The 25,345-nt window shown below is 35.5% G+C and overlaps 1 protein-coding gene across 1 annotated transcript in view; it reads right to left on the bottom strand.

Annotated features, from left to right (window-relative positions):
- The window catches only part of PDCD6IP (programmed cell death 6 interacting protein), a 57,715-nt gene that overhangs the window by 15,638 nt on the left and 16,732 nt on the right, over nt 1–25,345 (bottom strand). Inside the window, exons 4-12 of the mRNA XM_006200630.4 lie at nt 22,326–22,453; nt 20,228–20,381; nt 18,941–19,041; nt 16,549–16,665; nt 9,274–9,496; nt 7,858–7,981; nt 5,298–5,475; nt 2,785–2,896; nt 934–1,103 (exon numbers count right to left, since the gene is read on the bottom strand). Of these exons, the coding sequence (XP_006200692.1) occupies nt 934–1,103; nt 2,785–2,896; nt 5,298–5,475; nt 7,858–7,981; nt 9,274–9,496; nt 16,549–16,665; nt 18,941–19,041; nt 20,228–20,381; nt 22,326–22,453 (1,307 nt within the window). The remainder of the gene's footprint in view (nt 1–933; nt 1,104–2,784; nt 2,897–5,297; nt 5,476–7,857; nt 7,982–9,273; nt 9,497–16,548; nt 16,666–18,940; nt 19,042–20,227; nt 20,382–22,325; nt 22,454–25,345) is intronic.

Genomic DNA, 25,345 nt, shown 5'->3' with positions numbered 1-25,345 from the left:
TTCTATAGTTATGACACTTTTTAATTTCTACCCTGGGTTGCAGTCATCCTTGTATATGTCTAATCTTCCACATGGATCATAAATTGAGGGTAAAGGCAGTGTGTATCATGTGTGAATTTTCCGAAGTGCCTAGCACACTGCCTTACAGAGTAGAACTCCATTAAGCCTTAGCTGAATAAATACATGAACGCTTCTGTGGAAAGACAAATAAGGAACAACAATGATAACTTCTGATAACTGTGGTCTCAGAAAATTCACCTTTTTCAAGAAGTTTCAGCACTATTTCTTGCCCTCTGGCTGACTTTCCTGTGTGCTTCAGGGCCTCTGTCTTCCCCGCCTACATGGCCTCACAATGCTCAGCCACTAGATCATACATGCACGTTCTCCTCTGTCAGGACTTTGTGAGTCACATGCCCCACTACTGATTTCCTCCTTCCTGTCACCAGTAGAAACGCCATGATGGTGTTATCCATTTATTAACATGCACACCTTGACAACCTTCCCTTGACAGGTAGTCCCAGTGGCACACGGTGGAAGGCAGTATAGACTGACGTAAGGAACACTCTGTGGTCAGAAGAGTATCTGGCCAGATCCAGTCCTTCCACTTCAAGGAAGTTCCTATACTTACTTCCAAGCTTTTCCCTTTTATAAAACTTGTATTAAATACTGTGAACATATGAAGTACCTAGAATACTGTGCCCAGTTCATAGGAGGCATTCAATAAACAAATTATTGTTAAAGGAGTAATATTATTAGTATAATTACTTTTCACCCAGTGTGTATATCATCCTACTTTAAAAACAACCACCTCAATGTACATTAGCATTTTTAAAAAGATGCCAATAAAGAAGAAATTGACAATTCATCATATATAATGGCTTGAGCACAGTTTTCATAAGCAGATGACACTCCCATCAAAACGCATCTCCTCACCTCACTGCCCTGCATGGTCTTTGCTGGGTTAGCAGAAGGGATGGCAGCGTTCAGCTCGGGCTCGGGCTTACACAGAAGTGCGATGGTGTCCCGGTGAGCCTGGTAACGTTCTTTCACCTGCCCATCTGCCTGCACTGCTTTGTCCAAAACGGTTCTGAAGTTGCTTCCCTCTGGAGGGGGTGGGGAGGGAAATGTTACCAGGGCACAGCATTGATTTTAACAGCAATGTTTATGGGCTGGTTGTACTTTTATCTCTGTTCTCCAACTTTACTTGTTTCTCTCTTCTATAAGGCCCAATTCACTAGATAACAGAAACTGAGCTCCTGTCAGTCTCTGCATTTTTGTTTCTGGAAAATGACAAAAATAAATTATAAAGCAAAAGCACAGTTATACCTTAAAATACATTTGTGGTTACTGTTCACCAAATAAAAGCTATTTGTTATTAGTCTAATCTTTTCCTACAATTAATGCAGAAAGAAAACATTCACTCCAAAAATTATTACAATTTATTTTAGAAGTATTTCTCTCTCAAAAACTCAAATTCCATTATGGTAGCTCACAGCAAAAAACAATGTGACAATGAATATACATATGTTCATGTATAAGTGAAAAACTGTGCTGTACACTGGAATTTGACACAACACTGTAAAATGACTATAACTCAATAAAAAAGGTTAAAAAAAAACAAAACTCGAATTCCAAAAGATACACACACCCCAATGTTCATAGCAGCACTATTCAACAGTCAAGACATGGAAGCAATCTAAATGTCCATTGACAGATGACTGGGTAAAGAAGTCATGGTCTATATATACCATGAAATACTACTCAGCCACAAAAAAGAATAAAACAATGCCATTTGCAACAACATGGATGGACCCGAAGACTGTCATACTAAGTGAAGCCAGAAAGAGAAAGGAAAATACCACACGATATCATTTATATGTGGAATCTAAAAAAATGACACAAATGAAAATTACAAAACAGAAACAGACTCACAGACATAGAAAAACAAACTTATGGTTACCAGAGGGGAAAGAAGGTGAGGTCGGAGTAAGTTTGGAGTTTGGGATTTGCAACTACTATACATAAAACAGATAAACAACAAGGTCCTACTGTACAGCACAGGGAACTGTTTTCAATACCTTGTAATGGCCTATAATGAAAAACAGTATGAAAAGGAATATATGTATGTATAAATGAATCACTATGGTGTACACCAGAAATTAACACAACATTGTACATTGACTATACTTCAACAAAAAAAAAACATTCAGGAGTAGAGAAAAAAAAGGTATTCCTCTTTCAGGATCACTCCTTCAATTTGACTTAAAAGAAAGTAGATATATTTTTAGAAAAATCTCAATAGTATTAATTACTTCTACAGAGAAATAAAACAAATTTCTAGTTACCAGGAAGAACATCATTTACTTCAACAAGCACAAAATCTTAACAACCAAAGTCTTAAAAATAATAATTTGGCTTCAGGTTGACTGTTAAAACTCATCTTTTACCACTAAGAGTCACGACTAAGTGAAATGAAATTATAAAACCATACATAAAACACAATCTCATTTATGTTTTTAAAATATGCATCGAGCTTGGAATAGGAAATGAGAGTTACAGGACCATTTTAACTTTTACTTTATACCCTTCTTAAGAATGTGAACTTCTCATAATGAACATGGATTACCTTTGTTATTTATCTTACACTGAACTGAATAAACAAACCTGGATTTTCATAATACCAGTCACAGTAAAAACAGGTTTACAATGGAGCTTAATTAAATCAAGCAAAATTGTGGCTAGAAATTGAGAACTTAAGTGAAAGTCATTTATGCACATTTTTACCTGCTCTTAAAGGCTTATAGAGGTCATTGGATGGTGTTCTCTGCCAGCGTTCCTTGAATTTTGCTCTTAAATCATTGTCAGTTGCTTCTTCTTCATCCAACAATCTTAATGACTTTTTAAAAGGAGGCAAAGCAACAATGAGATATCATTTCTGGTGTAAAAAATTTACAAGTTTTTAAATGTTCATGCTCCATATAGGTAAGAAGTACTGAGATGAGACTACTCCTACATTACTGGATAGAATATAAATTAGTACAATAATTTTTGTGGCAGAAACCCAAGTTATAATATATTTAACAAAAAAATCCTATAAAACTTAAGGCTAGGTTAGCCATTACCTTACTCAGTAAAATTCAGAAAGATAACTGAGAGTTACGTGCATCAAAATACCAAGACTACTTTAAACAAAGTTTTTTTTAGGATTAAAACTAATAAGAAAGCCTTTAGACCTTAGAAGCCATAAACAAAATAAAGAGAAACCTGATTAATTTATGAAAATAAAAGATTCAGATTTCAATCCCAATACAAAAAACTGAAAGTTAACATATAAAAAATGCCTTTTTAATCCACAGCTGAGAAGACAGGATAGCAGAGGGCCAGAAACAAGAAGTGCTAACCGTCCAATGGACACGAGTGCCAGAGTCAATGGTGTCTGCTAACTCCTGAGCTGAGAGCAGAGCTCTGCAAACCTCTGCCAAACACTAGTGTAAATATTTTAGGCTTTGTGGACCAGTCTCTGTCACATATTCTTCCTTTTCTTTTTTGACAACCCTCTAAAAGTGGTGAAAAATCATCCCACGCTTAACTAGTAAACCATACAAAAACAGGCCACAAATTGGAGGCCCACTGTCCATAGTCCACCTACTGCATATTCTCTACTGGCTGAGAGTGTGAATGCAACAGAACATGAACAGGGAGACAAGAAACATAGGTGGGGCTAACATGAGTAGGAGGTCAGATCAAAGGCACTATCTTCCCTCAAACTGGGTCATTTCCAAACAGATGACACTCAGGGGAAGCATTTTTAAAAAAGAAAACTGCCCGACAGAAGGGAACTCAGCTGTCTAAACCTTGGCTCTAAATAGAAAAGAAAAGAAGTATCACCTTAAGATTCCTAACCAAAGGCCTGAACTTAGGACTAGAAATCATACTACACTTTATGCGACACAAAGTCCTAAGACAAACTTCTAATTAAAAGATTAACCACACCAAAACAAAAAAACCTCCTAAGCTTAGACTGCCCACAAATGAAGTTCAGGAAATATGAATTCATTAATTGAAAAAAATCATCGAACATTAAATGCAATGTAGTATTTTGGACTGGATCTTGAAACAGAAGGACAAGATGGAATAACTGATAAAATCTGAGTGATAATATTGTACCAATGTTGAATGTCTTAGTTTTAACAAATGTACCATGGCTATGTAAGAGTCTAACTTTTAGGGCAGCTGGGTAAACTATCTGTACTAAATTTGCTACTTTTCTATAAATCCGAAATTATCCCGAATTAAAAGTTTTAAAATCCAAGAACAAATGCACAAAAAAATACTGAAATAAGAGGAAATAAACCACTATGAGCAAAAGTCAGCAAAAACACACAAACAATGAGATAATTAGCTGTAGGTTTTTCATAGACCACCTGTCTCAGATTGAGGAAGTTCCTTTCTATTTCTAGTTTATTAAGTCTTTTTATCATAAAAGAATGTTGAATTTCGTCAAAAATTTTTTCTGTATCTCAAGATGATCATACGGTTTTTTCCTTCATTCTACTAATATAGAGTATTACATTAATTGATTCTTTGACATCAACCACCCTTACATTCCGAGGACAGTGAAACAGTGGAAGCTTCCCCTCCAAAGGTCATGATCAGGACAAAGGCTGTCAGCTTTCACCACTTCTATCCAGCATTGTACTGTCTAACATAATTAGGCAAGAGAAAGAAATAAAAGGCATCCAAAAGTGGAAAGGAAGAAGTAAAACTTATCTCTACTTGCAGATGATACAATTTTGTATACAGAAGATTCTCAGCAATCCACAAAAAAACTATCAGAGATAATAAATGAATTTAGTCAAGTTACAGAATACAAAATCAGTTATATTTCTATACTCTAACCATGAGCAATCCAAAAAGGAAAATTAAGATGACAATTCCACTGCAATACCATCAAGAAGAGTAAAATTTTTAGGAATAAATTTAACCAAGGAGGTACAAGACTTGTACAGTGAAAACTACAAAACAGAGTTGAAAGAAATTAAAGAACACTAAAATAAATGGAAAGACATCCTCTGTCCATGGACTGGGAGCGTAATTGGAAGATCAGCAATACTCCCCAAACTGATTTAAAGTGAATGCACTGAATATGCAATCCCTATCAAACTCCTAATTTTAGGATTTTCTATATATAAGGTCAAATAAAAAACCCAATAGGAGGAAGCCTCCAGGCCTTGTCCCTGCTAGACATCAAGCGGTCAAAGAGCTTTCACTTGTAAATCAAATCTCTTAAAACATACCTCATCTAGGATTTCTCTATTTCTTTGTAGAAGTTCGGGTAGTTCTTTGATCAACTGATCAACAGTCTGGATGCCTCCCTGCTCAATCACAGATGTGGACTTAGTCAATATAGACTGAGGTACGGTATCTCCAGATATATCTTCAATTGCTGCTGGAAGATTAAGGGAAGCTAACACCCTGAAAAAAATGAGATACTATGTCACCTAGAGGTCTAAGCCACCTTTAAAACACTAATCTCCTATATCCAAATTAACAGCAACAGTTATTTAGCACCCCAGAAAGGTGGATAAGCCCTGTCCATGGAAACATAAAGCAAAGATAAAGGAAAAACAAAAAATCAGTAAGTGATAAAATGAAAAAAAAATCATTAAAGAATTAAGTTCACAGTTCAGAATTAAAAGCCAAAAAGTAATAAATATACATTTAAATACACTAGGTAACTTTGGCTCACAAGTCAAACTTAACTTCTGTCAGTCTGAGTAATTAAAATTCTGAGTAATCAAAAATTCTATCTAAAAATGCAATCTTTTACCACACTCTTGATTGTTATACTGTCACTGGCAAATCAGAAAAATATGCAAAACAGTTATAATTTCACATCATCTAGGCAAAATGTTGAGAACATATTTGATCTAGGTTATTAATTACAGGCGCTTCTGTTTTGTTCTGTGGCACAGTAACAATTCTTCTGCTATTTCACTTACATTATGGAGGGAATATCAGAGTAAACTTATGTTGGTTTCTTGCTTGAAAAAGAGAAATGAAGTTAAAATCTATGCATTCATTAAAATTAAAAACACGAAAAAGCAAATCAGACTAGGAAAAAATATTCTCAATAACACAAGTGACAAACGACTTGCCCCTAAAATATGTAAAGAATCCTTTAAAGATTTACTAAAAAAACCTCAATTTTCAAAAATGAGCAAAAGATTTCAACAGATGCTTCACAGTAGATATATAAATGGCTAATAAGCATTGCTCAACATCCTTAGTGATTAGGGGAATGCAAATTAAACCACTGTGAGATACTGCTACATACACACAAAAATGGCTAAAATTAAAGAGACAAAAAACATTAAGTCCTGATAAGGATGCAGAACAACTGCATTTCTCAGTGCAGGTGGGAATATAAACTGAAAAAATGACTTTGGAAAATAATCTGGCCATTTCATATGAAGTTAAACATACACTAACAATACAACTCGGCAATTCTAATCCTAGGTCTTTACCCAAGAGAAATAAAATATGTCCACACGAAGATTTTTTTCTTTCTTTTTTTTTTTTGTTAGGGGGCGGGGATTAGGTTTGTTTGTTTTTAATGGAGGTGCTGGGGATTGAACCCAGGACCTTGTGAATGCTAAGCACGTGCTCTACCACTGAGCTATAACCTCCCCTTACACACAAAGATTTGTATATCAATGTTCACAGCAACTGAAATGCCCATCAATAGGTGAAAAAACTAACAAGGTATTTGATCATAAAAAGGAATACTGCTCAGTAATAAAAATGATCAAACTGAGGGGGGAGTGGCCAAGACGGCAGAGTAGAAAGATGCTCTTAGCTCACCCTCTCCCATGAATATACCAAGACAGACATCCACAGACCCACCCTTTCACTCAGAACACCTGCTGAACTTTGACAAAAATGATTCACAAAACACAGATGATGCTAAGTGAAAGAAGCCTAATATATTTTCAATATATACTGCACATGCTGTACATACTGTAAGTACTGCATACTATACATGCTACAGCAATAGTATATATGGTATACAATTTCCTGTATATAAAATATATAATGTATTATATACAGTATATAGTGTATTATATACCATATATAGTATACTATACATGGTATACAATGTCCTGTATATAAAATATGTAATGTATTATACCATTTATAGTGTACTATATACTGTAATGTACATACTGCACATGTTATAATGATTATATCTGTATTAAACTGTATAAAAGATAAAACTAACCTATGATGACAGGGAGCAGATCAATAGCAGCTGGGGACAGAGGAGGAGGAACTGAAGGGAAAGACATGAGTGAATTTTTTAGGGTGACGGAAATGTTCTCTATCTTGATCATAGTGGCGGTAGTTACATGGGTATACGTATTTATCAAAAAGAATCAAACTATACACTTAAAATGAGTGCATTTTACTGTGTGAAAACTATACTTAAAATATTTTTTAAAACAATGATTTTCTGTCTTCAATCCACCGAAAACAGAAACTGGTTCAGAATACAAACTATGTATCTTAACTTTAAAAGTGCATTTCTACTTCTAATTTCCCTCTAAATATTCCCTAACATACAAATTAGTGGTCAAGTATTTTCACTTTGTTTCAGTAGTTAAATTTCTTCCAACTATAATATATTTGCTAGGGCTCAGTAAATAAAGTATCCCTAAGAAATGTGTGTGTGTTTATATTTGCTATTTCAAATATCCTTTATGCTCAACTCTGAGCTCAGAAAACTAAAATTTTCATAAACAATCAGAAAACATTAGAATCTTCAAGATAAATTTATGAAAGTCAAGGTCTACCTACCCATTTGCCAAAGTGGTGGCTTCTCTCATTTGAGCAATTGATCTGTTAACTAAATCAGCTTTCCTCTGATTATAAGCTGCCAAAGACTGCTGCACTGACACAGGAACCATCTTCTCAAACAGATCTAAAATTAGGAATAAAAATGTCAACAAAATTTGAAGACAAAAACTCAAACCGTGAAGTGACTATTCCTATTTCCTTTCCAATATTCGTATTAAAAATCTACAAATATTTAAAGATCAAAACCAAATCACTACTGAAAGTACAAAGATAAGTTTTTAGATCACTATATTCACGGACAATGAAAATGAAAGCTTTTGCTCTGAACTTAGTTTTCTTAGTTTTTAAACATGTGTCTGTCATTAAGTTTAAGGGATCTTTGGTGAAGAAAATCTACAGAAAACAACTGAGAAAACAATGTTCATTTGTTGATGGAACTGACTGACTGAGCCACAGAGCTATGATTTCCAGATCTACCACTTTCTGGCTCTGCAACCTTGGGCAAATTACTTAACCACTCTGCATCAGTCAAATGGGGGTAATAACAGTACCTACCTCATGGAGTCATTGTGAGAAATAAATGAGCTAACCTTTGTACAGGGCTTAAAAGAGTCTCTGGCACACGGTAAACACTTTGCGTTTGTTAAACAGAAGTAAGTACAGTTATCCCTTGGTATTCCACAGGGGGTTGGTTCCAGGACTCCCAGCGGATACCAAAATCCACAGATGCTCCAGTCCCTTATATAAAATGGCACAGTATTTGCACATAACACACCCATGTCCTCCCATATACTTTAAATCATCTCTAGCTTACTTACAATACCTAATACAATGTAAATGCTTTGTACACTGTTGCCAGAGCATGGCAAATTCAAGTTTTGCTTTTTGGAACTTTCTGGAAATTTCTTTTTGGCCAGTATTTTCCATCAGCAGTTGCTTAAATTCACGGCTGTGGAACCGCAACTGTAAAATAATCACCCACTAACTTAGAATATTATCCTTGGGATCTCAGCTAGAGGCTACCATGTGCTGCATTTACTTGCAACATTCAAGGATATTACAACATTTATTTATCTGATATAACAATGACTCCAGAGGTTTGTATGTGTAAAGTCATTTTATGTATATTTATAATGGCAGAATCTTAAATAACAAGTGTTAACAAAATGACAAGTGCGTGTTTAAGTCTTTATTGTTACTCAGTTTCAAGTTTTTGACTTTGTTGTATACTTTATGCTTTACTATTTACTTTTCCATCATAAAATTTCACTATAATTTTTATTCTCATATTCATTTTAAACATGAATGCAAATTATATTCAAAGCATAAAATACTAATTATGTGATTTTAGTTACAAAAATGAATAAATTGGAGGAAAAAAAATAAAGTTAAAGTGCATCTGTATACTTGACATACCTGTGAATTTCTGGCTGATGGGTACATTGACTGGGGTAGATTTCACAAGAGTGGCTTTGCCAATAGGGTCTAGATCTTTAAGGTCTGGAACTCGATCATGATAAATGAAGTCATTATCCTTCTTTGCTGCAGTAAGGGCACGGTTGATTTTGTCAGAAAAATCCTTCACATTGACATATTCATCATAGCGAGATGCCACGGTTTTAATCAATTCTGCTGCATGCTAATAAGAAAATGTTAAAAAAAAAATTTTTTGTTTCTTTTTTTCAACCAAGCACCCAACCTTTGGTTTTCTAAAAAATCTTTGAGGACTGGCATTACCAGCAATGTCATCAAAAGAATAACCTAGAAATTCTCCCATAACAAACCAAAATATCAAAAAATGAAGAATAACACATAACAGACATCCCTTTAAACATATAAGTGAGTTATCAAGAAAGTAAAAGAAATCAAACCTACAAACTGACACTAAGGAAAGCTGGCTTTGGCTGTTGGGTATTTCTGTACCCAAAGGACTTGCAATTAAAATGCCTTTTAAAAAAGGCCCTCAGGGAATGTAATACAAATACAAGGGTCTTGAAACTACGTAAGACAATAAACTAAGAAACATCCCCTTCACCACTGATCCCCACTTAAAGGCAAGAACCTCAAAGGGCTACACTCACGGTGAAAAGAATGGATCAGAAAAATAAACTGCGCAGCAACACAGCAAATCAACAAGGAAGCACGTTGTCAGCTTCAATAGGAATTTTTTCTTGAAAGGCTGCCCTTGTAACACATAAAATGAACATATGCCTCGTAAATTTAGGGCTCAAATTACTTACGTGGTGTTGGGAATAGTGACATCAGATAAAATGGACACTAAAGCCTAAAGTATTATTAGGGATAAATTCAGTATATAATGTTTAATATTTGCCAATTTGCCAGAAAGGTATAAAACTTCTTAAATTTTGTATTTAAAAACCTTTATCTATATAAATAATTATAATGAGAAATTGATAACATCTATGCATCATTAGAGTGGAAGATTTCAACACTCCTGTCTCATGAATGAAAGGACCAAGCAAACAAAAAATTTGTTAAGCTCAGAGAAGATTTGAACAACACAATAAAAAAGTCTGATTTACCAGACATGGGGAACCTGGGACTCCAAAGAGAATATACAATATTCTCAGACATATAAAGAACATCCATATAAAGTGATCATATGAGGAGATTAAGCAAGTTTAAGACACCAAAATTATAAGATTATAAGAATAGTTAAAAATTAGAAAACCTACTTATGTAATTCTCCAAGTAATAAATTTCAGTTAAAAAAAATCAAATTACCTCCATAGATGTTGAAAAATCATTTGATAAAATATTCACTCTTGACATTTTTTAAAATCTTAGTAAAATAAAAATAGTTATCTAGTTTTTTAACATGATAAAATCTTAACCCCTAAAGCTGATATCATGCTTAGCAGAAAACTGAAAGAAACAATCCTAGAGTCAAAATAAAATAAAGATCACCAGTATCATTATGAACATAGAACATGGTAAAAATAACCAGAGAAAAGAATGAAATCAGAGGTATAAAATTTAGAAAAGGAAAAATGTATCATATACAGCTCATACATTTGTGTGCCAGCAAAACCTAAGAGAATCAACTATTCTAAATGAGAGGTAGCTTACATACAAAATCAACAGGGCAAATACAGATAAACAATCACCAATTTGAAGAGATAACAGAAGAAAAAAATCCACTGTTACTAGCAACAGGAAGACAAAATAGTCAGGAGTAAGTTTTAAAAGATATACACAAGATTAATATGAAACAGAAACAAGGATAACCAAAACAAACAAAACAAATGCTACATCTGTAACGTAAACTAGGAGGTATAAAAATGCACAAATTTAAATCACTTTTTAAATTTGTAAATCAAATATGATTTGTAAATGTGGTCAAACACTCCCCTAAATACGAAAATTGGTATTAGGGCCTTAAAAGACACTGAATACAGCAGGAGAAAGGGGGATTGCCAAGAGCCCTATCTGAGGAGAAAACACTTAGGCAAATCTGAAAACAAGGAAATGCAGTGAGGTGACAGCTGCCAGCTGGTGGCATGGGTAAAGCCAAATGTCCCACGTGGAGTCACCCAGGGGCCACAGGAGAGGCCTCGTCCCAAGGAGCTACTGAGCCCAGAGGCAGACAATTAAAAGAGCAGGGATGCCGAGGAAAGCAGAAAAGAGCAGGACTGAAAAGTGGGGAGGAGGAGGAAAGGAGATGAGCACTCAGAAAACAACAAAAAGTAGACGCATTACCTGGAAATGCAAAGGCTGTAAGGAACTCAGGGAAATACAGGCACAAAAGGGAATCCTCTAAACCAGGCCTTGAGAACCAGAGAGGAGAAGCTGAGGCAGGGCTCTACATAAGGAGGCTTGGCAAGCTACCCAGGCATTCTCCCCATACGCACCTCTGGCTATTCCTCGACTGAATTCCAGCTCATTTAAACATAAGTAACCAAAAAGGCATCGCATCTGCCTCAACACAAAGAAACCATAAGGAAAGGATGAATGAAAATGAGTTTAACTTCCCCATAGAAAATGAAAATTCACCAAAGAACTGCTGCCCAAAGCAAAGAATACAGCATACTAAAAAAACGAAAATAAACTAAAAAACTTAAGGATGCAATCACAGTACCAAAGAACACAAAATATGAACAGAGGACCAGATGGCCCAGACAACAGTGGGTGACAGTCGATAGCAAGAGAATGTGAAACAGGACCTGCAGAACTCAGGAAAGAAACTGAAGAAAAATACGAAATCATTTAAGAAAAGAAAGACTGAAATATTTACACAAGAAACATAAAAGGGATAATAGACATCACAGAAATCATTGTAAGAAACACACAAAACAAGAAAAAGTGAGAACAATTCAACATGGCAGCTGGGGACCAGATGCCATTGCAAATTAAAAATTTATGAGATAAATCAACCAAATGCTATGTGGGGTCCTTGTATGAATCCCGATTTGAACAAACCAACTATAAAAAGACATTTTAGAAAAAAATCAGAGAAAACTAAATTAGGTTTGGGTAACATTAGGTTAATAGTATTATTAGTTCTTATTATTTAGCATTAATTGTGCTAGATAGGATGACATTGTGATTTTACTTTTTTTAATAAGCCTTATCTATTATACTGAAGTAGTTAAGGATGAAATGATACGTGAGATAGTTGTAAAATACTTCAAAAAAAATGAGGAGGAGGGCAAACAGACGAAACACAAAGCAAAATATTGATAATCATTGAAGCTGGGTAATGGATATTTGATGATTCATACTTTTGTATATATCTTAAATTTTCCATAATAAATACTTAAATATAATTCATATAGAAGCATAAACAAGAACAATAAGGGAAATTCAAGAAACGAGAGATGATCAATACCAATCAGGCATTAAAACAAGTATCAATGACTCAAATGGTACAGAACTGGAACTTGAACACATAAACAGCACAATGAAACAGAATTAAAAGTTCAGAAACAGACTGAAACATATAATTTAATATGTGATAAAAGTCAAAATCTCAAATCAGTGGGGTAAAGAAAGTCATTGTAATAAATGGTTTGGGGACAACTGGGTACCTATTTGAAAAAATAAAAACTGGATACACCCTTCACATCATCTATCAGGATAAACTCCAAGTGAATCAAAGATCCAAGTATAATATATAATAAATTATAGATATACTTACACTTTGATACCAGCAATCCTGTTTCTAGGAATTTAAGGTATACCTGCTGCTATGGACTGAATCATGTCCCTTCAAAATTCGTATGCTGATGCTCTAACCCCCAAAGTGATGGTTTTGGAGATGGGGCCTTTGGGAGATTATGTTTAGATGAAGTCATGAGGGTGGGGATCTCCTGGTGGTATTAGTGCCTGAGTAAGAAGAGCCACCAGAGAGCTTGTGGGAGCTCCCTACCATGTAAGGACACATCAAGAAGCCAGCCAGCAGTCTGCAAGCTGACCACGCTGACACCCTTGTCTCAGAATTCAGCCTCCAGAACTATGAGAAAATCTATTTCTGTTGTTTAAACCACCTAGTCTATGGTATTTTGCTATGGAAGACTGAGCTCAGACATCTGCTGAAATACGAAGTGCCATGTGCACATAATTATTCACTGCAGTATGTTTTGTAATAGAATCTTGGAAACACACACGTATCCAGCAATAGGGCACAGCAATAAAGTGTGGTTTGACAATCAAGTACAATGCAGCTCTGAAGAAAAATGAGGACGGTCTCTGTATTGCTGTATTAAAATGGAGAGATCTTCAGAATATGTTGTTATGTGAGAAAAATAAGATGTACAACACTGTATATAGCATACAACCTCTTATGTAAGGATGGGAGTTAAGAATGTGCATTAAGTGTGCATGCATGTGTGGATGTATTTGCTTGCATATCAAAGAGGGAAAAAAACTGAAAGGATTAAATGAGAAACAAATAGAAATTAACTATGGGGCAGTGGGAAAAAAGATGGAGGAACAGGATATAAGGGGAAAGGTAGGGAGATGTGTTGAAGTGTATACCTTTACATTTTCCCCAATTTTTATATTAATAATGTTCATGTCCACAGAAAAATTAAAAGAACAGAACAATGAGTGACAACAGACCCTTTACTAAGTTTAACAACCGTTAGCAATTTTGCCATATTTGCTTTATCTCTCTTTCCCATATATACACAGATTCCTTTTTCTTTTCTTTTCTTTTTTTTTTGCAGAACCATTTGAAACTAAAGTTCAGAATTCATGACCTTTCATCCTCAAATACCTCAGTACATATCTCCTAATAAGGGCAATCTCCTTAATACCTACAAGCTACTATCATAACAAAGAAAAAACAATACCTTCACAAAATCAGTTTTACCACCTTATTAGGTCCAACATTCATAAATAAATAAATCTCCAGTGTGTACTCATTCTATATGAGTCATATTTTTACATCTTTATATACTCGCTCCTCGGGATCTGCAAGGGATTGGTTCCAGGACCCTCCACAGACACCAACATCCGAAGATGATCGAGTCCCAGAATTGGCCCTCCCTACCCACAGACTCCGCATCTGTTGATTAACATAGTATCTGACCAGCATTTGGATGGATCCACAAATTTGGAATCTGCAGATACGGTAGGCCGAATATTTATTCATTGAACGTGGACAGTGCAAACCCATGCTGTTCAAGACTCAACTATATTTTTTACATCTTTTTGAAAGCTTTACAGACTCCACCAAGATGATCAAGTGAACCCACCTTCTGAAGCCAAATAAACTGCACTGTCCAAGAAGTGCATTTCATGAGCTGTACAAGTCCGGGTACAATTCTTCTTGACCCCAGAAGTGAATCCCATGTAGCAATTTTCCCTTTGCTGTTTCACCTATTGCTGTGATTTTCCTGACTCTTGTGATTTTGTTTCTGGTTTGGTCATAACCAGTAAGTTGCTGACAGCAAAGACTGCAAAGATGATTGATGTAACCATCTAATGATCTCTATCAGGGTCATGGGTATGCTAAGTGAGAGACTACAGAGAATATGCTGGTCACCTTTTTTGTCTGTTTTGTTCTTCTGCTTGTTTCTTAGCTCAAATCAGGCAAATTAAAAAAAAAAATGCCTAATGGAAACGGGAACAGCCCTTTGAGTGAGATAAGAATTGCAAGTATTTGTGCTCTGCATTAACTTCTGACCTATGACTAAACCTGTAAAACTCTTTATGAATCTAAAAACTGAAAAAAAGTCTTTATCTCTTGTTGTGAGTCTGAAAGTTTCCTTTTTCCTAAGGGGTTTTAAAAACTAGATTAAAATTTCTAAAGCTCTTCAATGATGAGTTTACAGAAACTAAATAAAGGCTTATTTATATAAAAGTCCCAGAATTTCCTAAAAATAAGGAAGCTAAACATCTGTAAAACAAGGATTAAGGACTAAGTCGCTATCCACTGCAGTTGCTGACAGAGCACCTTGAGAGAGAGGAATTCAGGATGCAAAACAGGATGAGGCACCCTGTGCTTTGGAAAAACGGCCCCTTAGACAGATGTCATTCTCAGGAAGAATTCTAATGAACCCAGAGTCCTACATCTTTTACATAGAAAAGCACTAAAATCATTAACCTGAGATGTCTGTTCTTTGTGACTAGCAGTAATCTTTTACTGAGACGTATTTCATAGCGAGAAATCACATCTAAGCTGGTTTCTCCCCTACTCAGAGCAGTTCCCTCAGAGGTACTAGGAGGCTGTCGCCCATGAGACTTTACTATTACCTCAGTAAAGTCCCTAAATAAAACTCAACTCCCTCCTTTTATGTTGTGTGTTTTCTTTCCATTGATATTTCTAATACTTTAAATATGCTACCCTGAAAAAAAAATCTTTCCTCTAGAAACCACTTTCTCTGAAGCATTTTCATATAAAAATCTAAGTGACTGCAATCAAAGTGAATCTCTGCACAAATGAAATATGTTCGGTAACCTGAGTGTGCCTTTCTCTGACTTTGTCAATGTGGAGTATAATATAAACCTACATGTTATTCTTTATAAAACTTGAGTTTCTTGTCTCATGAAAAGACTAATTAACCTGAACTTCTTAAATATAATACTTGCATAGTATCTTCTAATATCCAGTCCATATTTAAATTTCCTTAACAGTCCTCTTCCCACCCTCTGCCTACCAATCCTCAAAATACAAGCAACTCATATAAATAGCCCTTACCCCTCCTGCGAAGTTACCCTAAATGTCACAGCAAGTTTCTCACAAACCCAGTGCTGATACAATTGCACAGAAGGTATTCTGCTAACGATAAGATCTGTGTGTACGTGTGTGTGTGTGTGTGTGTGTGTGTGTGTACGTGTGTGTGTGTGTGTGTGTGTGTGTGTGTATAATCACTGTCCTCCTCAGGCTGTGGAATCATATGACCCAATTTAGACCACAGCTAGGCCACAAGTTAAGCACTGCACATCTGTTCTGGAGCATGATAATTAATTTAGAATACTTAAAATTAAAATAAACATGGACAAATAAATGAGAACTAAATGCAAATTATGCAAAAATGTTTACATAAAATATGAGACATCAAAAAGCACACAGTAGGTATAGCCTAAAAATAAAAACAACCACTTGCCTCTGTTGACAGGGGCAATGAGTGGGAAAAGTTTTTATGAGCAAACATGGGAATCTTACTAAAGAAAAAAAAAATTGGAAATCCAAGTTACTTAAATATTTATTTCCAAGAAACTCACCTGTAACCTTGCAATCTCTTCTCCAAATTTCTTCTGCTGTTTCGCCAGGATGGACTGGTGGTACTCAGCGTTGGCTTGCATAATACAGTGCTTTGCAGCCAAGACAGGGAACACCTCCTGGAAATAAAAATACTGACCAGGGGAGAGTCCAACCACACAAATCACCACAGACAACATGGGATGCAGGAAGAAAAAGGAAAAGGAGACAGAAATTAGAATCACCCCATTAATGGTTTAGAGATTGGTTAGTCATTAGGTGTAAACAGAGAAGACCACATGATTTTGCATGGACTGGATTCAATGAATTCAGCTTTTTTTTTTCCTTCCAATTAGAATTAAGGGTTGGGTTTTTTTTTTTGAACTATTAAGTGAAGCCAATTTAAGTATTTACCATTCTCTTTAATTGAGCCATGAAGTCAACATTTTGTTTACAAAGAAAGGAAAGCATGCATTAGAAAGAGAAGTAGAATGGACATTCACAGAGGTAGACCAAGCACAGAGCTTTAGAAGCTTTCTTATGAGCCCTTACCCGGCCCTTAGAGTTAACTAAACCACCATTACTCACATACACTAATGAAATTGCTCTATAGCTGACTGTTTCATCATGTTTAAAAGACAAAAGACAATAAAGTAAGTTCCCACTTAAATTCATATCCTAAGAAACTTTTAATAAAGGTAATTTTTAGCCATAGAAAATTTAGTATCATATAAAGACTAACATTTCAGTATCATATACTCAAAAACATAGAGCAAACAGACAAATGTACTAAGTTAATGACTAATATGATAGTGTTATTTTACCCTAGTTTGTTCTGAAAAAAATTCCAGTCAAAATTAATTTTAGAAGATCCAAAAACATGAACCAAAAAAGCAGTTACATTGGTAGAGGCTCTTCCAAAATGTCAAATCCTAGGGTGTAACCTCATTGTTTTTAGGAAGTACATGCCATATAATATCCAAGAAATATACTAGACAATTCCTATCTAGACAAAAAAATAAGAGAATCAAAAACTGAATTACTACCTGTATGCTTTCCTGTCTCCCAGTGAATAATTTCCTAGCTTCCTGGGTCACTACTTGCAGATATTCCAGTTTTATAACTAGAATATGAAAATACCTTATGAGCTTTATTAGTGAAAGGCAAAAATAAAAGACATCTAAATCTCAAACTGCACTCTCATGCCAGTTCTCAAGGCAAGTCTGGAACAACTTGGTACTTAAAACAGGAGATTTTCGAGGAATACCAGGAATGGTGCAGAGGTAGCTTCCAAGTCTTTGTAGGTGGCATTCTTCTCTCCGGGACAGGACTGAACTAATGGCCCAACAGGATGTAACGGTACACTGTGCAGCTGAACATGATGTCTTTCAGATGAAAAAAAAGGTGAGAGGAGATCCCAAGTCTCTTCTGAAGAGCAACACTATTATCACCCAAGACTCCTGGGCAAATTTCTACTGATCTCTCGGTGAATATTAAATCTCCAGGAATCTTCAAATTCCTTATCGTTCACATTCTGACTAATGTGTTGATGTACTTACATGCTTTTTTTACTTCACCACAAAATTTTCTGCAATTTTATAATTTATAAAGATTCCTGAACAACTTATAAAGATCATGTAACAAATAGCATTGGCTATCATACAGACGAAATTAATTCCTTAAACATTTCTGAAAGAGAGCCATTGAATCACACTACACTTCAATCTGTAAATTTCCATTTTTAACCATTCTGAATTTATTTCTCAGTCTAATCATCTGCTTTACCATTTACAAATGATCATCACTGACTAGTCTTTTCAAATGCCACGTCAGAAAGGTTTACATTAAAACAATGAATACTTCCTGTGTTACGTGGTTTTAGATGGTTGTTTTCCTTAGCTGTCCAACAGCAGCCCAATTTTCTATCCCTGTTGGCAAAACTTAATTATAATCAAAGTACTGGATGAATTTGTTAAGTTCTCTTTTCCTTTTGTCTTTATGTCTGTTTTTGCGCTTTAAGACTCATCTTTAAGAAAACAGGACAATAATTAAAAGGGTGAATAATCAACATGCTCAAGTATTCATGCTGTACCAAATCATCAAAGATTCAGATCATACAATGCCCTGATTTGATAAAGTTATTGGAGACAGGTGTTCAAAATCTTCCAGGAAGCGTTTTAGCTTGGAAAAACAAGTTTAGTAAAGAGTAGAGGCAAAGGCATCCCCTAAATATAAAAGGACTTGTCATGCATCTTAAAACAAAAACTATTTCTACAAATATATTCTCCAAATGCTTTTCCTTAAATTTCAAATATTCTTTATAAAACATAATTTTCAACTTGCTTCTTATACACAAAAATGTCCAAATATTTCCACATGCAAAACAACCAAGTGTTTACAAAAACAATAACTGACCTTGGGGAGAGTATCTTTGTACTGACACTGTTTAAAAGCATCACCAAAATAATCTGCAGCCTGATTAGCCAATTTAGCTATGATGGCATCTTTCATCTTATCTGGAATAAAATATTAAATTGACTGTTATAATGAAAATAAATATACAATAATCTGATGTACCATGATAACTCAGTACAGACATTGAGCTCATAAGTAAGTACATTTGCCTTTTTTTTAAAAAAAAAAAAAATCCTCTTTGATGAAATCAACTCTTCCGCACACAACTTAATTACTCCATAGGCAGATAAAAAGAGTCAGAATATAGATTAGTGGTTGCCAGGGGCTGGGGGAAAGGGGGAATGGAGAGTGACTGACAGTGGGTATGGGGTTTCTTTCTGGGGGGATGATAACGTTCTAAAATAAGATAGTGGTGATGGTTGCAAAACTCTGAATATACCAAAAACCAGTGAATTGTATACCTTAAAAGGGTAAATGCTTTTGTATATGAATTCTATCTTAATAGAAGCTATTATTTTAAAAGAAAAAATTTTCCAGTCCACTAAGTTTCCACCTGATGACTGCTCCCTTATTTTCAATTTCTTGTACTTACATATTCAGTCCTTATTCTAATCTCTCACACTAACTTACATGCCTTATAAGAACTGTTCTTATTCCCTCATTCACAAGGCCAGAGGTTCCGCCTGGATGCCTCCTTATCAATTAAGTCTGGTTTAAACAAGACCTCCTCAAAGAATCTCTTCTTGACTAATGGATCTAAGATTAGCATGACTCCCCTCCATCCTTACCCCACAGCCAGACCACCAGTCACTGCCACATCTTTTTTTCTTTATAGCAATTATTTCTCTCTAAAATTACCTTGGCTACTGAATTGCTTGTTTTATCACCTCCTCCACACTAAAATGTAGGCTTCCTGAAAATAGAAATCTCATTTGTCTAACTGTATCTAGCGCCTAGAACAGTGAGTGGCAGTTGGTACTCAACACATATGTGCTGAATGAATGAATTTCTGACATATTACAAACCTATATAAATACTACTCCAGAATTCAGTGTTTTAAGACAATACTTAACTATTCATTTCATCAGACTTCAAACACAGCCTACATTCTTAAATGCGCATCTGTACCATCTTAAGGCCAGAAAATGAAAGCTGAGAATTTTCAATAATTCATGTGTCTAAGTTCAGAGGAAAGCTCTACACTGAACACATTATTATCACTTTCTTATGTTAAAAGTCTGTCACTTCTTTTCACATGTAACAAAATGGAGGACAAATTGGAATTACCTCTCGTGGCTTTTAAAAAAAATACTTCTTGGGCCTGTGCCAACATGATAAGACTGAGGGTCCCAACAGTATCTGGAGATATGTCCACAGTAGGCTCTCGATTTAAGGCAGATAAAACCGTCTCCTTAATGTGTAAAAAGGCACCACTAGCAAACTAGAGGAGGAAGAAAAGAATTTCTTTAAAATGTATAGGAACTCAGCAAGACAATGTTCTACTGTTACACACAAAACCACTTCAAATGTTAACTCAGCTGAACAGTTACTGTACTTAAATTTTTATATTGTGAAAAACAGATCTAAAACACCTGACCTACAGACAATAAGGATATTTTCCTAAACATTATAGAATTTCATGAGATTTAACCTACAGTAAAAATCAAGTGCAGCAAAAAAGTAAATTTATGGGACAACTTGATTAAACTTTTTAGAAATACCTCCTGAAAACTAACATGAGAACAGAGGCAAGGACAAATGTTTTTAGTACCAAAACGCTCTTGCTTTGGTCCCAAGTACATCTCTCAAATAATTAAACATGCCATACTTAAGGGAAACCTCAAATAGTATAGATTCCTAGTGACCATGACTACCCTGTACTAACAATTTTTTATTTGGCTTTCAGAGCCCCCTGGTGAAATGTTCCACATCAGGTTTTCCATCTCAGCTATATGTCGCTGAGGTTAACACTAAACTAACTTTGCTTTTATGAAACAAATGACCCTGGGAAAAAGAGACATATCAATCTGAGGTTAAAAGGTGTTGTGGGTTTTGCAGTTAAGCTACACAACAAAAACTCAAAACTAACTGTATTAAAGTGAACATCATGTTTGCTGCAGACATGAAGGACTGTGAAACTAGAATGTATGTCTCCAAGTAGTGATCAGCTGACCTGCTTTGTAATAGGGCACCTGCTGTGAATCACAGAGGTAACTCACAGAATGGAATGTGTCCTCGGTAATTCAGAATACCCTCTAAGAGCTCCCATGACACCTAACGGAGTTACAATTAATAGAAAACTAAATAAAATTTTCCTTCATTTTCACATTTTAAAATATTTGCCATTTATAGCCCCACAAAGGAAAGATATATGCATCACGTTTATCATCAGCACCCATCAAAACTTACGGCATGCCACAATTTGGAGCACGTGGTTGCTTAAAGTGCATTTTCCCTCACTTCCTTAGAACAGCACTCATCACCTCTCCCCTAAACTTAAGCAATGGGGAAGATCAAACTCCATCTCTGAAACAAGCAAATTCCAGAACCATGGAAGACAGTCTAAGGACCATTTCAAATTCCATAAAATTTGGAATCAGAACACCTGAAACCCCAGAGGACCACTTTATTAACACTTCTGCCCTTTAGTCTCTTTGCCTATAAAATGAGAATGACATTATATAACATGCATCAGAAAGTCTATGTGAAAACATGAACATACTCTGTAAATTTTAAAGCAATATAAAACATGAAAACATAATTATAGATGATATCATTTAACAATAATCACTTATTGCTCTTTAAACTGAAACAAAAAATAAAGGCTGAGTAAATGATACACTGCTGCCAAATAATATGCCATATTAGTAAATGACAGCATCTAAAATCTAAATATAGCTAACTTAAGAAAATTACTTATCTGGTCACATTTAACTATGACCTCTCCACAAGTCTCAGAGTTAAAATTTTCTGGCCAAGAAGTCTTAATTTTTGTGACACTGGTGAAATTTTAAGTGTGTGCTTAAGAAAAATTATGTAAAAATAATGTACAAATATTTTAAATGAGGTCATTTATTTAAAAGGAAATTACCAAGGATTTCATTTCAACATTTAATCATTTGTTCTCCCAATATTTAACGAGCCTTTATTATGTGCCAGGCACTGTGCTAGGTGCTGGGTATATCATGGTAAGGGAAAACAGAGCTGATCTACAGATAAGTAGCTTATCGGAGGGCTTCAAAAATATATATCAATTCATTAAAAAGTGCTATTTTTCAAGACAGTATCTGTGTGTAAAGAAACATCTAAAAACCTAAATGCAAATTATTTTCAGTTTAATCCAACTTAGCGTCGATCATTATGGAGTAACTGCTGTTCTGCGTACCTGGTAATGCTTAGCAGCGATTTTCAATCCTTCATCATTATCCAGGTTCTGTTCTGCTGCAATCTGGCTAGCTAAGGCTGCACAATTGAACAACACACAGCTCTTTTCATATCCTAAGCTTGCAAGAGCTGTAAAAAATTGAGAAGGAAAAATTCATCAGATTATTTTTTTCTGAAGAAAATGAATGTTTCAAAGTTAAATACTATGACCTCTATCCCACTGGCTCTCATAAAAACAAGTGGAAACCTGTTTTCTCACCCATAATACACTCCCATATTTCTAGCTGCCCTGCCAGACATTTATTTCCACAACAATATTGTCAACATCTAAAACTCAAAGATCAACAAATTAATCTTTCCTTTCCTTTATGTCCATACTGTTATTAGTCAGATTCGAAATGAAAAGCTATTCTCATGTCATTTTAAATCCAATTCAAATAAATTCTTTCCATTTTTCCACCACCTCTCTCAAAACTGTATCTTCCCATGACATTTAAACCAGTTCCTCACTCCTACAAACCTAAGCCAATGTAAGTATCTCCTAGCTGGCCCGCCATGTCTCACTCCCTTTCTGCCAATACATTTCCCAGAAGGCTAGAAGATTATTTGGTTAAAATACAATTCTGACCAAGAATCAACACACCTCACATCCACTGGGATAGTTACTATCAAAGAAAGAAAGGAAGGGATGCAAGGAAGCAAGGAAGGGAGGGAGGGAGAGAGAAAGGAAGGAGGGAAGATAATAACAATTGGTAGGCAGGCATGTAGAGAAATTGGAACCACTCTGTTAAAGCCACTGTGGAAAACAGTACAGGGATCCCTCAAAAAATTGGAAATAAAATTACTATATAATCCAACAATTCCACTTCTGGGTATAAACCCAAAAGAATTGAAAGTAGGGTCTCAGAGATATTTCGTACACCCATGTCTATAGCAGAATTACTCACAACAGCCAAAATGTGAAAGCACCTCAGCATCCATTGATTCATGAACAAATAAAATTCTCTCACATGCTACAACATGCATGAACTTTGAGGACATTATGCTATGTGGAATAAGCCAGTCACAAAAAGACAAACCCTCTATGATTCCACCCATATGAGGTATCTTAAGCAGTCAAATTCAGAGAAACAGAAAGTAGAATGGTGGTCACCAAGGATGGGGGAAGGGGACTTGTTGTTTAATGGGTACAGAATTTCAGATCTGCAAGATCAAAAGCTCTGCAAGATCTGTTTCACAACAATTGGAATATACTTAACACTACTGAACTGTACACTTAAAATTGGTTAAGACAGTAAATTTTATGTTATAGGTCTTTTTAACCACACACACAAAAAAGGGACAAAGTCAATCACAGTGACATTCAAGGTCTTACACAATATGCCAGATATTCAGCACTAAGCAGAATAATCAGAAGGCTTCTTACAAAAAACAAAAAAAAAAACCAAAAAAAAACCCACTGAACAAACCATCTAGGAACATCAGAACAACACTACAGTTGTATGTTTATGCCACACAGCAGTGCCATCAAGTAAAACCCTCCTTGTTATACAGGATTTTAGTAGTCTCCCCTGTAATTATGGCCAGTTTCTCACTTGCCGCCAACCTAATTCTAGCCTCCTCACCGTAAAGTAAAGCAGACATACACACCATCTACTCTAACCTAATTTGTTAAATAAATGTATAAAAATCTAGAATAACCAGGATATGAGTAGAGCATGCAGCAAAATAAAGATCAAGGTGAACTGAAAACAAGAGCCCAGAGTAAACAATTCCAGGAATAGAAAACAACATTTCACAGATCCTAATTAGTATCCTTAAAGACACTCAAAGACAGTACATCCATAAAACAAGTAGAGGATGTTATTTAAGAAGAACAATCTGTGAATAAGAAAAAGCTCTTGGAAATTAAAACCTTGACTGCTAGAAGTTTTTCAAAAGAAAGGCTAGAAAATAATGAGGCAGCCTATAAATGGGAAAAAAAAAAAAAAGAAGAAAGAAAAGTGTAGAAGTTGTCAGTAAGTAGCTCAGAACAGCCAACATCCAGTTAACATACAGCATTCCAAGCAGAAGCAGGGGGGAAGAATGAAGAAGAAACTATCAAAGAAATTCATGAAAACGTCCCAGGGATGAAGGACACATGAGTCTGCAAACTGAAAGGGACAGCAGTAAATGCCATTCCCAAAGAATAAAGTGAAGGCCAAGTGGATCTTCTGAGATTTCCAACCATGAAAGATAAAGAGAAAACTGTAAAAAATCTTCACAAGAAAAAAGAAACAGGTCACCTACAAAAGAACACTCGGCAGACTTTTCATCAGTAACCCTGGATTACTGTTACTAAAGGCAAGGGAACAATGTCTTCAAGTTCTGAAGAAACATAATTCTAATTAATTCAACAAACATATATTAAAGCCAGTATGGCCCAAAAAAAGAGAACAAGGGACAAAATGACATCAGGGAGGTAAGAGAGAACCAATTTACACAGTAAAGCTTTAGCTTTTACTCTGAGTGCACTGGGAAGTCAAGAGAGTTTTGAGAAGAGACTCACTAATCCTGCACGGTGGCCAACAGACTGCAGGGAAGCCGGAGATGAGGGCAGGCAGCTGCTACAGGAAGGTGCTGAGAGGTGATGGATGGAAAATGCTGAGAGGTGATGGCAGCTCTGACCAGAATGGCAGCAGGAAAAGTGCTGAGAAGTGACTGCATTTCTAGTATCTTTCAAAAGAAAATCTGACAGGATTTATGGACAAATTAGCTAAATGTGGGGAATGAAGTGAAATAATGTCAAGAATGACCTAAGCACCAGGTGCCAGAATTTCAAACCAAATTCATGTGAGGGCAAAATATAGACATTTTCACAAAGAAGAGATTCAAAAATCTGACCTTTTCTGTCAAAGTTACTTACAAGTATATTCCAGTAAAAGAGGGAAACACACTATCCGGAAAACATGGCTCTAACCTAATGGACAATAATTACGCAGCAGCTTTAAATAGCAGCAGTCCAGATTCAAGCAAGAAAAC

This window comes from Vicugna pacos, chromosome 17 (assembly GCF_048564905.1).
Source record: "Vicugna pacos chromosome 17, VicPac4, whole genome shotgun sequence".
In the NCBI taxonomy this organism is placed as follows: domain Eukaryota; kingdom Metazoa; phylum Chordata; class Mammalia; order Artiodactyla; family Camelidae; genus Vicugna; species Vicugna pacos.
The sequence above is the reverse complement of the archived record's forward strand: the minus strand, read 5'-3'. Positions and strand labels throughout refer to the sequence as shown.